The sequence below is a fragment of the Pistacia vera genome, unplaced genomic scaffold (genome assembly GCF_008641045.1).
Source record: "Pistacia vera cultivar Batoury unplaced genomic scaffold, PisVer_v2 Contig20, whole genome shotgun sequence".
Taxonomy (NCBI): Eukaryota; Viridiplantae; Streptophyta; class Magnoliopsida; order Sapindales; family Anacardiaceae; genus Pistacia; species Pistacia vera.
In genome coordinates this window covers 655,690-670,575 of record NW_022196002.1, presented here as the reverse complement: position 1 = coordinate 670,575, position 14,886 = coordinate 655,690, and the positions used below count along the sequence as shown (strand labels likewise).

Here is a 14,886-nt window from a genome sequence, read left to right as displayed (position 1 = left end):
AAAATGATTTGCATCTTATGTTGTTGGTATTTAGTATTGATGTTTTTATTTTATTTTATTATGAAACATTTTGTTTTGTATAATTAGTAGGTTAATAATACGTTGTCGTTTTCGTTTTAAAAATTTTAAGTCAGTAAAACGTTATGGTTTATAGAGTTGGTCACTTTTAAATAAGATTTTCAATTTGGGTCATTGTGCATCAATCGTTGACTTTTGAGTAATGCTATATGCACTAACCAATGTGTACTAATCCAAGTACTAATATTGAAAATTTGAAATTTTTTTTGGAGGGAATTTCAAATTTCCAATATTAGTACTTGAATTAGTACACATTGGTTAGTGCAGATAGTTTTATTCTTGACTTCCAGATGTCCAGATTACATATTTTCTTTTCATTGTCAATGACATAACCCCAAACTTTTTAACAATTTTTCCACTGTTCTTTTTTAATTGCAGTCTATTGTTCTTGGGAATTTTTTATCAGAATATATTGGGAACGTTAAATAATTCATTCACAACGGTAAACTTTTTTTTTTTTTTTGGTTGTTGTCTTTATTTTATTTTACATTTGCAGATAAAGTGGTTGAGTAAATGCTTAAGACATAATCAGGTAGAAATTTGACATTTTAAATAGTTTGTAATTTAATTATGTCTTCATTTGTTGTAGCTAAATTGTGATGTTTGTTAATTCAGATTACATTTTTTAAATTGTGGTTGATTGGTTTAATTATGGGTTCTTACTTTTCTGATGTTTTTATTAATTAGTTATTAGTTATTGATTTATTTGTAAATTGGTGATACCAATGTTTAGTGGAATGAATGGTTTGTTATTTGTTGATGACTAATTTGATTTTTCTTTCCTACATCTAATAGCATGTTATTTTACATTGTAGATATGCTGCCTAAGGATGTGATAAAGTTTGTTCGTAGACTTGTGATTCATCTATATCAGTGTTTGATCCTGTCACACCTGCTTCTGGTTCATGTCATGTTGAATTGATTGAAGAAAAAAATAATGATACAGAAGAGCTTCCATTATGTAGATTGATAAAACGGCAGAAAACATATCACCAAGAGAATGCTGATCGGAATCTGATATTGATTTTCAAGCTTTACCTGCTAAAGATTTAGACAATATAGTCTTGAATGTGACTAGATATGTATATTTTTTTGACACTATTGATTTAAGATTTTCATTTGTAATATTCTAATATTAATTTTTTTTTTTGGTTTGAATTGTTTGAAATATGGTCATGATGTTATGTTAGAAGTCAGGGAACGGCGGCTAGCTGCAAAAGCCATGGTGTCAAATTTAGAGCAACAAAACGAAGCCATAATCTCTTACAACCGTAAAATTGAAGAGAAGAAGAAGGTTTTGAAAAAGAAGTTAGATGAGGTCGAACATGATTTGAAACGTTGTGATGATGCACTTAAAGTGCCGAACACAAAATTGGAATTCAGCACGAAGAAAATGAACTCCTCACAAAAATAAATAAAAAGGAATTGTGTGAGGAGATTGCAAAGATAAAATCTTTAATTGTTCAGGCTGAAAAAGAAAAGGAAGAGGCTTGTGATACTGTGATAGATATGTATGTAGCCACCAGGAAAGCCTGTGCAAATGCATTCAAATTGAAATATCCAAATGAAGACTCTATGTTTTTAGAGAAAGTTGTGTTGAAGGAGGACCCTTCTTCTTCTAGCAAAGTTTGTGTTACAGTCTGTAGAAATGAAAATGGTGTGTAACTGTTGTTTGTAACATTGAATGAACTTTTGATATGGTCTTTTTGGTACAATTACAAAAGCAACAATAGATCTATCCTTGTATTTTGTTGAACATTTCTTTAAAAACAATGTTTTTTTAATTTCTCTCCTGGTTCTTCTTCTTATTGGACCAATAAGATCTTGATCCCTTCTCTTGAAGTTACCTTTGATAGAGTGATGTATAACTGTCCATGAGTAAATACCTATTTCTTTTTGTTGATTGCATGCAAAAGGCAACTGCAATTGGCAGTTGTCTTCTTTTTAGTCTGAAAGGCCATCTTGTGTCGGCATTGGACATCACTATTCTTGGAATCACAACATTATGCCCAATATTTGATCCTGTAATAATCTGTGCTTGTATGCACCAGTTCCCTAGATGGGTTACAATTAATCTTGTGCCATTGCAAAGACCATCTGCTTGGTTCAAATTACGTAGCAACATAATTGGAACCCCAACTTTTAACTTTAATTCATGTTTCGGCATACCGGAGCCTATCAAGGTGTTTAGGAACTCAATTGCGTATAGGATATCGTCATCATTTGACGTTCCTCCTGCTTTGCAAGTTGTATCCGAACTGTAGTATGTCTTCTCTTGTGATAGCAACCTCTGAATAATATACTCATTTAGTTCATGAACTACGTCGTTTTTTGCTGTAAGAATTGCATATACTAAGCATTTCCTATCTGATCACATAAACCTGGGAAAACAACATTGAGAATTGTCTCTTGTGGAGCACAATCTTCAGTAAGATTTAAGTCATAAGGAATTTCTAACAGGCTTTCATCTTCTAATACATCTATTTCTTCTCCAATACAAAGTAATCATCTGTCAAAAGCAGACATCTTATCTAAATCTACAAGCTGTTGTGTTTTTTCTTTTTTTTTTTTTTTTTTTTTTTCCAATCTCATGTTTCCTATAAGTTTCAACATTGTTATATTTTTCCAAAGATGAGATGAACATAAACATGCGTGCATTATATCAATTTTTTTTCCTTTTGGAATAACAAGCAAAATTTGTCTGATATTGCCGCCAAGAGCAGCAGTCATATCATACCTCCAAACATCTTGTCAACGTTTGATTGGTCATCATCATATAAAATATCTTTCAATGATCTTTTAAGAGCTTCAAAGCAATTTCTATTTGCCATAGGTGCGTCATCCCAAATTATCAAACACATTTTCCAGATAAGATCTGCCAATTGCGTGCCCTTTTTAATATCGCATGTACTCTTGTCAGTGATATCTAAAGGTATCTGAAAACGTGAATGTGTTGTTCTTCCTCCAGGTAATAACAATGCAGCAATACCTGAGGTTGCAACAACAAGTGCAATTTTGCCTTCACATTGTAACTCGCTTGTTATTGTTGACCATAGGAATGTCTTGCCTATTCCACCGTGACCATAGGAATGTTATATTGCTAGCAATGTCATAACTCATCTCCTTAACAATCAATCTATTTTGTGTACTCTCAAATTCAGAATGATTTGGAATCGGAATTCCATGGAAATCAGCCATTGTTTTCCCTCCCTTCTTAATCAAGTCTTCAATTTCAATCAATGCATGATTTTGTAGTTGTTCATCACTGAATCTAGCTGTTTGCATTCCCGTTTGCTGTTTCACAATATATGCCATATCTTCAGATAACTTAACTGCATTTTTTCTTCACAAATCTGCAGGACTAACAACTTCATTGAATAACAGAATGGTTACAAATAGCTGTCATAAAAGACTTCCAAAAGCCCACACTGATGCTTCGTCTAGACAATCATTCCATTCTTTATCATCATCCAGCAGACCCAAAGCGTAACATGCATCTTTGAATGGAGGGTGTATTTCTCCATTTACAGTTCTAATATCTGTAAACTATGTTGCTCCTTTAACTAAATTTAGGAGCGTTCGTAAATAATATTTCTCGCCACTACCTGGAAATGCAAAGTAGATTCTGCTAATACACATTCCATTTTTTCTTTCTGTCCATTTTCTCTTTGTATCATTCCAAACCCACTTACTTGGAAAATTAGAATACATCAATGATCTTGCTTGAGGGTTTTCTTCATTGCATTTCATCCACTTTGTTAATTTAGTCTGTGTAACAGCTCTGCTTTCTAAATATGTTACTAAACACTTATCTAGATTGAAGATTACTGTTTGTTCGTTCTCCAGGTGGAATGGTAATCTCTCAACTGCCGGTTCTTTGTACTAGATATCAAATTGAAATATTTTCCAGCAAGATTAAATAGCAGATATGTATTTGTAATTTGAATATTGAATTCATTAATGTTATAATTATAATAAATAATAACAAATGATACTATGAGATTATATGTTATCTGTTTGTATATACCTGCAATCAAGATAAGCTTTGATTTCGTCCACCATTCCACCGTTAGTAGATTCATAACTCACTCTGCTATCGTTATTAGACTGTATAGAAACTGTAATTCTGTCAGGCCCTTAGTTGATGTATTTGAACAAATATTTGATTGACCTGTGTTGATTACAGATCTCGATATTAAGGTGGGCATCAAACTTTATCAATAAATTCCTATTGTAAGGAACGACAAAAAGATTATTCAGTTTGACTCATTTTTTCTCAATAAATATCCTGCCTTCTATACAGTGGGTATCCTTCATTATCAACAGTTTTGGTTTTGACAAACTTCTTTGGAAAATGTTTTTGACATTTTCCTTTCTGCATGCAAGGGGATTTTTTATTCGCATCACCGCATGGGCCATGGATCATGTAGTTTTTGACAGAAACAAAAGCAAGAGGATCGCTTTCTTTATCTGGTATTTTAGCAAATATCATATTATCTATTTTTGATATCGGAGGATTCTTGTAGTTAGGAGCCAGAAAAACCAATATATGTGCATGTGAAAGTCCTCTTTTTTGGAACTCAACTACATAGACAACTGGGAAAACGAATATGATATTATTAATATTTGTTAATATACATTAATTGTATATGATAAATAATTAATAAAGTAGTTATATTTAAAAGAATGAATTTGTCATTCATCAGAGTACTTACTTGCTTCAATCTCACCAAAATATTTCTCGTGTTTTATTTCTCTCATCAATTCAAGTAATTTTATCTCAAACACTCTGCAGATTGTTACTCTACATTCTTCATCACAATGTCCAACAGCATTCTGTATAAATTGAATTTCTGGCCATTTTGGATTACATGTGAATGTCAAGAAAATATAAGGATATCCAGAAGTCCTGCAAATTGTCATAGCATCTTAATAATTTTGAACACGATATCGGGGACTGCGGGTATGAGAAGATGGCAACAATGTAGAATTGCCTATATGTTGTGGATCCACATCTCCATTTGAAATAGCATCCATCAATCCACCATACAAATCATTTCTTAATTTTTTTTTTTTTTTTTCTGATTATTTCTAATCCAACGAAACCTTTCTTCTTCAATATATTGTTGTAGCAATTTGCCAAATTTCATTAGTGTATGACCTTCATTTACTCTATATTTCAATCAAAACGCATAAAATTGACACATTGTTAACCTGTTTCTCTTAGAAGTTTTTTGTTCTCTAGAACTCTATGATTAATGTCAATTTTATATCCATCTTTCACGTATGGAAATAAAATTGAATAGCTTGGATGTAAATCATTAATTCTCTGAAAACCTTCTTTGGAATGGTAAACAATAACATATTTTCTAAGTTAGATAGTCCAATATCACCAACTATTAGACCTGCAATTTCAGATGTAGCCTGCAGATTGTACTATCTTCCATCTCTTTCTCTATGCATTTTTAATTGCAAATGCATTTCTTGAACATTGTTTGAATGAATAGTGTCCCTGACAAACCAAAAAACTTTAACCAATTCATTGTTCCTGTCTAGCATTAATTGCAATTCCTGCCTCAAATCATTGTCAATGGAACCGTCATCTAGATCTCTCTTAGAAGTTTTCTGTTCTCTAGAACTCTTGATTAATGTCAATTTTGTATCCATCTTCCCCGTATGGGAATAAAGTTGGATAGCTTAATGCCATAAAACTTGGATGTAAATCAGTAATTCTCTGAAAACCTTCTTTGGAATCGTAAACAATAACATATTTTCCAAGTTAGATAGTCCAATATCACCAACTATTAGACCTGCAATTAACCTTCTTTGGAATCGTAAACAATAACGTATTTTCCAAGTTAGATAGTCCAATATCACCAACTATTAGACCTGCAATTTCAGATGCAGGCTGCAGATTGTACTATCTTCCATCTCTTTCTCTATGCATTTTTAATTGCAAATGTATTTATTGAACATTGTTTGAATGAATAGTGTCCCTGGCAAACCAAAAAACTTTAACCAACTCATTGTTCCTGTCTAGCATTAATTGCAATTCATGCATCAAATCACTATCAATGGAACCTTCATCTAGATAATCTTTCATACAATTCAACATGTGACTGGTTTCACACTGTGTGTCGTATATATAGAGTTGTGCAAATGTAGGTTTCCTTCCAGTAGGTGGAAGCAACGATCCTATATAATGGTAATTCTGTCCGCAAAGTCTAAAAACAAATGCACCATTGCCTTTGTTGATGTCACAATCAATTGTCCCTCCCATTGAAGTAAATGAGAATACTATATTGTACATTCTTATTTTGTTTCTGAATTCAACTCCTTTTGATCTAGTGGCTACATCTAATAATCCTTTCAATGGTTCAGGTGGTTCTTTCCATAGTGGTATTTCAACTTTGCCATCCATACAACATAACAAAAATGCAGGAGAGATGGGTTTTTTGCTCTTAATAGTACACTCTTCATACCACAAAATTGCTTCACAATATTTGCAAGTGGACAGTGGTTCACCAAAGTTCAATGGCTTTGCATTTGCTGTCCACACGAAAAAACAATTGCAATTATAAGAAGAAGATAACATTGCTCAAAAAAAATATATATATATATATATTCGATGATAGTTATAAAACTCACGGCCGTGTTTTTCTTATGGAGTAATGTCTACATTAGAATTTTTTTTTTCCCTTTCATAACAGCTGCAAATTATTTATATATAGTAATGAGATAAATATTATCATAATCAAAACATTGTAATTATCTGCAAAAGTTTGTAAAACTCACGTTGTTTTTTTGACCGAGTGACCTCCTCTTCACCTTTTTGTTTTTTAGATAAGTTAAGAGTTGCAAATCATAAACGTAATAATTAGATAAATATCAAGATAATTAAAATATTGGAATAATTCTAAAACGTCAATTTTCTTACCTCTTAGTTTTTGCAATTCAACCATTCTGGATGCCCTATTCTCTCTGAATTTTTGCTTTTTCGATATATATATCAACTGGAATTCAAAATACTAACAATAATATTGTCAGATTGCTATAAAACAAATAAAGATGTATTTGTACACAAAATAATTAACAAATATTTTTTCTCATATTAAATGAATTTAAAAAAGCACAATTGCCTTGATTTTCAAGTACATCATGCTATACATTGCTCTGGTTTTCAGAAGTGCCTTCATAAGATGTATTGCAAATTCTTTGTACATAAAATAATTAACAAATATTTATTTATCGTATTAAATGAATTTAAAAAATCACAATTACCTTGATTTTCAAGACATCATGCAATACATTGCTCTGGTTCTCAGAAGTGCCTTCATCACAATGATGCTTTTTCGACGGAATATGTAAATCAAAAGCTACAAATTGTGAATATATTAATTAGATAAATAATATGATAATAAGAAATTATAATTATTTGTAATCAAAATATCCATTACGTCTCTTTCTTTTTAATTCAGACATTCTATATGTCGTATCCTCTTTGTTTTTTTTTTTTTTTTCGCTTCTTCAGGATTTGATTTGGTATTCAAAATAATAATAATAACATTGTCAGCTTGTCACAAAACGAACAACTTGTTCTTGCAAATACCTTATACATAAAATAATTAACAAATATATATCTCTTGCATTAACTCAATTTAAATGTATATGATTTAATAACAGCTATGTATAATCTATAGTTTTTCTGATAGTTCAAAGGGCGAACAATTGTAATTGAAAATTGTTCGGCATATGTTTATCTAATTGTGCAAACTAAATTCACAAAGGAATAATGAATCGTTCGCTATAGTTCGACATGGTTTTTCTTATAATGGTGTAACAACATTGTTGTTCGACACTACCTTGCTAATGTACAGTTTATTATCAGTATCATAATCGGAATTAAAGTTATTGTTTGGTATAGTTAATACTAATTACATATGATATACCTTAGAATAGGATATAAATGACAACTACATGTATCACAAGTAATGAATAAATTCAAGTAATGAACAAATTCATATTAAAATATCAATGTTTTCTAATACAAGTTCATTTATATTAACACATACATAATATTTCATTAATTCACAACAAAGTAAAGAACCAAACAAAAAAAAGTAATTGATTTACAACAAATGGGTCTCAATGATAAATACAATAAAATTTATTAACGAAATTGCATTACCTTTATCAATAACTATACTGTAAAGTTGAAGATTGTATGAATACAATCACTATGAACTATATATCGAGCATTGCAGAAATAGGAGATGGATTTGTGTATCTTTATCAATATTAAAACTCAAAAAGAATAATTAGCATATACTTAAAGAACTAATAAATAAACTGTATAAAATAGACTCAAATTACCAGATATTGACGTGGATTCAATTGAAGAAATGATTTTTCAGAGATTACAAATGAACTGATCCAAGTTTCAGAATATTAAAAGTTACAAAGAAGTTTCCCAAAATTTTGTGAAGAAATACTTTTGAAGATATTGGGCATTGATTGATTTGTATTTTTGAATATTAAAAGCCAGAAAGATTCATATGGTTATAAAAGTTTTGCAAGTATTTATTTCACTATACAACAATCCGTTAATATTGGTCTGCAAAGAAAATATAAAATATTTATTTAAAACACACAGTTCATTTATAACAATGGAAGACTTGACAGGTACAATGTATCAAAATGTTTATCTTGTAATAAATATCTATAAGCATTAATGAAGTAACTTTAAAATATACATATGATAACATGAAATTTACTATATATTAGATTTAAATTACATGTGGTTTGAGCTAGGTCCCGTCGATTCACATAGATTGTATCTAGATAAAACTAATGACTTTTGATTTACTAGAATATAAAATATTAATTCTGTACAAACAGTCGAGGAAAACAAACAAAAATTTAACAACAAACTTATTTCCAAGACAAATAGTTTGATATTAACATTTAATCAAAATGTATATATTCTTAAAAAAAAAAAAAATCATTATTAATCAATGAATCTTTAAATTTTTTAACCTCTGCTATTATTTAATTTAATAATAATTAATATTTTTAGATTTTATTATTTGTAATGTATATAATATTTCAATTTAATAATTATAATTTTTTTTTTTTTAAATTTGTTAAATCTAAATTATTCTAATACGGTTGCGTTTAATGTAATGCGGGTGTTTAAAATTAATTTGGGATTTAGAGCATTTTCTTTTTGCTTCTTCGTCTTTTTCATTGGAATAGCGTCATAGTCTACCGTTACTAGTTAAATTAATTAGAGTAAACTTGATCTATATTCTGGTTTCTCATCACTATTTTCGTTTTTGTCTGTCTTTGTCATCAATTTGTTGGTAAGCAAGTTTTTTTTTTTTTATTCTTATTCTACTTACCTTCGATTCCAGTTCTTGTTTGAAAATGCTTGGTTTAGAAATACTAGTACTATTTCTTTAGATGATCTTTTGATTTTTTGAAAACAATATAATATATCTGATGATTTTGATTTATTACCTTGTGATACAAATAATTTTTATATAAGCAACAAACCTCCTCCTGAATTTTTTACTTTCTACGAAGTGTTTTTGCAATGTGAACTTGTTCTCCATTTGTTGAAGAAGTAATGACTGCTTATAACATTGTGCTCACTCAGATTCATCCACATGGTTGGAAAACAGTTTTAAGTTTCGAAGTTCTATGCTTCATGCATAAAATCAGATCTGTTTCGCTATCTTTAACTATTTTCACGTGATTTAAAAAAGGGCCAATAGCCCTTTCTATTTTATTGAGAGTAGGAGAGGAAAGTGTTTGGTTTGTGCAATAAACTTTGAAGTTGGAACGATAGAGCAAATTGCTAGTTTCACCACATTCTGGACAATCCACAATTGAAGAAGATCAGAATCTGATTGAAGAAGAACATCAGGATACAAAAGAGTGCCAATTATTAGGCGAAGCAAGCGGGAAAAAGAAAAGGCAGAAGGACATGCAAACCAGCAATCTTTTATTGATCTCAAGGCTATGTCTGCAGAAGACCTAGACAAACTTGCACCAGATGAGGTAATTATGCCTATTTCAGACATTTAATTTTGTCATTGTTGTATTTATTTTAGTTAATTATTTGTTTTAAATTCTTAATGTTATATCTATTGACAGGCTTCCAGTTAATTAATTGTATTGTAATCCTTATGTCATATTTTTGTTCATAGGCTTTCCTAGGTTACTTAGAAATGAAGCGACAATGGCGAGATTCGGGCAATGTGATTGCAAAATTAAAAAAAAGAAAGCAAAAAAATTAGATCTTGACAGGAAGAAGAATATCGCCAAAATTTTTTGCTTAGAAAACAGATAGGAAGAAGGTGTAAATGAATTAAAGGATCAAAAGCAAATTGTGAAAGTTGCTGAAAATTCTTGTGCAAAAGCTGAGGAACAGGTTGATATTCTCAAAAAAGAAAACAGAGAATTACTTGATAAAATCTCAAATTTACAATCTGCTCTTGCTAAAGCTGAAAAAGGTAGAGATGAAGCTTCTGATGTTGTGACAAACATGTTTGTCAAAACTCGAAAAGCTTGTGCTGAAGCATTTAATCAAGTTTTCCAAATGAGAGTGCAGACTTTTTAGAAGATGCCATGTTGGAAGAGGATCGGATAGAATGCAATACTACCCATGTTTCTATTAATACCATTGATCCTTGATAGATCATATCTTACAACAGTTGTACGGATATTAAAGTTTTGCATATATTTGCATTAACACTTTTATATCTTATGTATATATTACCTAAGTTTTGTATATATCTGCATTAACATTTTAAGATTTGATGTATATAGTTTTAGTAAAATTTGTAAGAGGTTGATATCATGTGTCAAAAAATACGGAACTAAAAATGAATATATGAATGTTCAATTTGTTTAGGTAATGCATTACCGGATTCAAATTATATATACAAACATTGGTTCTAAAACTTGTTTAAAATAGTTTTCTGTACAAGTTTTTAGTGTAACATAACAGAATCTTTATGAAAACTTCAATACTTGAAGGTCCTTACCATTTACAATTTCTCATGCCATTCCAAAGTTTAAATTCCAATTTGCTGGTACTCATGATCTTCAAAATAGATCAAATGACACTAATTTGTTTTCAGGTAAACTTTTTTTTGTTTATCCATGTTGTACATCTATGCTAATTACAACATTTTTGTACAGGTTTTTTGTGTTGCATAACAGAATCTTTATCAAAACTTCAATTTTTTCTTTATGTTGCTTTCTGTTCCTTGATGTTCTGTTCCTTTGCCCTTTTCTTTTGATACTCTGGCTTGTTCTTGGCCTTCCACAGATGATCCAATATCTGCTGACCTGTCAGTGATTTTTGGTGTTAGGGTTTGACACTGAAACACATCTATAGTTGAAGAATCTTCTGCATCCTTGTCTTCAATCGCCTATTGTTATTTTTATAAAATATTAATATCATTTGAAACTTAACAAAATATTAATATAATTTTAATGTTCAATGATCCATTATTTAAAATTAAAAACTTCACTAACCTCTTCCAATTGTGTAGCTTGTGGTCATTTTCGAGTTCAACATTCACTGGAAAAAGTGTTAATACAGCATACGGATCATATCCTTGTTTCAAGCTATCTTCTGACAACCTAATTTTGAAATAAAACTCTTTCCACAAAGTGCATTCAAAACACTTGGAACTGTTTTACAGTTGTTCTCTTGACTTTTTAGTAATTGGGTACATGACAACCCAATTAACGATTGGCATATTGTATCTAATAGTATAAACGTTGTTTCAACATTGCCGTCTGTGACTTGCAAATTAACCTTGTACATGTTATATCAACAATTATTCATTATTAAACATCAATTTTTAAGATTATTATGCATTAGTTTATACCAAAAATTCAATTTAGAATAACAACTGATATACCTCATCTGTGGGAATTGAGTCTCTCTGTTGCATCCAACACAGTAGAAATTTTTGCTGTCCATATCAAGGATTTTTATCTTGCAAGTATTGCAAGATAAATAACACCAACCGAATCTACTCTCAATTTCAAGTATTGTCGCCTTTATTGTATAATCGGTTGTCCAATCCCAGTTTTGCCACATAAGACCGGTCAGATGGTTCAAAGATATTCTATTCTGAAACATTTCCTTCTCAACCGAAATTTCATTCAGCTTTCTCTTTTCCAATTTAACTACTGGAATATGATCGTTACTGCACATTGTTGACTTTGATTTCAACTCGATTCAAAAGCAACTACATGAACAACGCCTTCCAGCTTTGCCTATCCATAATGAATTACACATTCCGAAGAGCACCAACCTTTTATCAATTAAATTGCATCCACTGTACTAACAAAGTCTTCCTTTGAACATCTTTATGTTACTATACTAATTCTGGACTGAAGAAGGGAATGATTGCTGCTCCCCTTTCAGACAGTCATGTTTTGAAACAATCTTCCAACAAGAGCTGGGTTAACTAAGACCATAATACGGAAGGACTTCAATTGATTCACTCCTTGCTTGTAAAACCCCATTTCCTAATTTAGTTAATTAATTCTCTTTCTAATTGGTTTTCGGCATTTGTTGTAAGAAAGGGGTATTTTTGTCAGTTTTTAAAGTTGCGTTAAGGGGTGAAAACAAAGAAATAAATTCTGATGGGTTTGCTGTATCAAGAGGAAAAATCTGGACATTTTTGCTAGGAGAAGCTTAGGTGGCGGGGTTAGACTGAAATTTAGAGATTTTTGAGGGGCACAAATAATTTCAGAAAAATTGTTTTTGTTTAAAAGATTAAAAAAAGGAGCAGTTCGCCCAAAATGAAGTAGAAGAAAACGAGAGCAGAAAAAAAAAGAAAGGAAAGGAGAAAGAGAGAAGGAGGAGAAGAAGAGAGGAGAGAAAGGAGAAAAATAAAAAGAAAGAGGAGAAGAGAAGAAAGAGTGGGTTCGGCCGAGAGATAGAGTGAAAGAGGAAGAGAAGAAAAACAAAAACAAGAAGAAAGGGAGAGGATATATTAGTTTTTGAGTCTGTGAACAGTGCATCATGAAATCGTGATCTGGTGCTCGTTTGCCGTCCGATCGTTCTGATTTTTGGATATGTTGCTCATGAAACACAACTCTACATTCTGAACGGTGGAGATCGAAATCCAAGCACTGTAATAGGCAGTCAATTATAGGATTAGAAGAGTTGAGTGGTTTTAATGAAAACTTTCCTTAAAATTTCAGATCTATGCTTGCATGTTAATTTCTAGTATGCCATTTTTGTATTTTGATGAGGTTTGAGCTAAATGTGAAGCTTGCTTGGTTTATTTTTCTTTGCATGTTTTCGAACAGATTCTAGAGTGGTTGTTTTGAGTTTTAAAATGGAATGAACTTTGCTTACTAATTGAACTTGCATGCATTCGGTTGTTTCAATAAACTGTGATGGTGGTTGGATATTTTGGTTGCATGCACTCGGCTGGACTGCATTTTGAGAGGTGCTTGAGTTTTGTATTTGGACTAAAAGTTTGTTGGTTGAATACACTTGCATGCTTCTAGTTGGACTGTCTTTGAGAAAATTGATTTTCATGGTGTTTTAAAATGCTGGGAGTTAAGGTATTTTGGCTGTTAAAATGTTAAAGAAAGGACTGAGATTTGTGAGTGGCAAAAATCAAACATTTTTCTCAATATTTCCAAGCATGCATGTGTTAATTGTTGAGTTTTGTTTCTAAGATATGAAGGATTTTACATGCATGGAGATACATTGCATCCAAATGCTTAAATTCATGTCTGCATGTGTAAGTTGTGTTTTCCATTTTATTGTTTGAATGAGATTTCTTTGGTTATGTGTTATATGATGCATGCAATTATGGCTTGGATTCCATGTGTTTATGAATTTTATGTCGGTCGAAATTATACATGCAGTGGTGGCTGGTTTTATATGCCTTTATGGGTTGCATTTTTGTTGAATAAAAACATGAATTGGAGGCTGGAATTACATGGTTCTGGATTGCATTTTAGGCCAAATTATGCAGGTAAAGGTAGCTGAGATTTTATATATATATATAAACGTTTTGGCTTGACTGGAAAATTAAATTGGAAACTTACAGATCTGATTATTTGGATGGTATATATATATATATATATATATATATGATGTGGTAAATAATCTTCTCGGTAAAAAGGGAAAATGGGGTGCTTTTCGTCAGTTTTGAAAGTGTGTTCTAAAAACTTGCATTTTACCCCCCTATTTTCCATGAAATCTCATATGTTGGCATGATTTATCCTTATATGAAATATTATTATTATTATTATTATTTTATTTGCTCTTGGGTTTAGTTATAATTATAATGTGTTATATGAGTTTTGACTTTTAAAAGTGATATTTGCTTATGATTTGTATCGGTTATATACTAAGATCATGTGATGTTGAAATAATTTTCAATTTGGGTTAAACCGTTAGTTTCTGAAACATGTTTAGAAAATTACAGTTTCACCCCTATATATGACTTTTGAATATTATGTCATATATGTATGATCTATAGGCACATACGTAATATACTCTTGACTTACATGTTACTAGAGATTAAGTATGAGATGATAGTGGGTTTCAAACCACCCTACGTAGTACCTAACCCCCTCATGATGTTGATTTGGTTCTACGCATGCATATGATTTGATATTGCCGACCCAAGTGGGTCGAAGGCCTGAGTGAGGCAGATATCGCTTCATATGATTGATATTGCCGACCCAACTGGGTCGAAGGCCTGAGTGAGGCAGATATCGCTTCATATGATTGATATTGCCAACCCAAGTGGG

The 14,886-nt window shown here is 31.1% G+C and overlaps 1 protein-coding gene across 1 annotated transcript; it reads right to left on the bottom strand.

The window, feature by feature from the left end:
• Positions 1-2,430: 2,430 nt before the first annotated feature.
• On the bottom strand, positions 2,431-3,393 carry LOC116128432. The gene is made up of 3 exons (XM_031414153.1): positions 3,228-3,393; positions 2,816-3,067; positions 2,431-2,564 (listed from the first exon to the last, which is right to left on the bottom strand). Exons 1-3 carry the CDS (start codon positions 3,391-3,393, stop codon positions 2,431-2,433), a joined length of 552 nt encoding a protein of 183 aa, XP_031270013.1.
• Between the last annotated feature and the right edge of the window lie 11,493 nt (positions 3,394-14,886).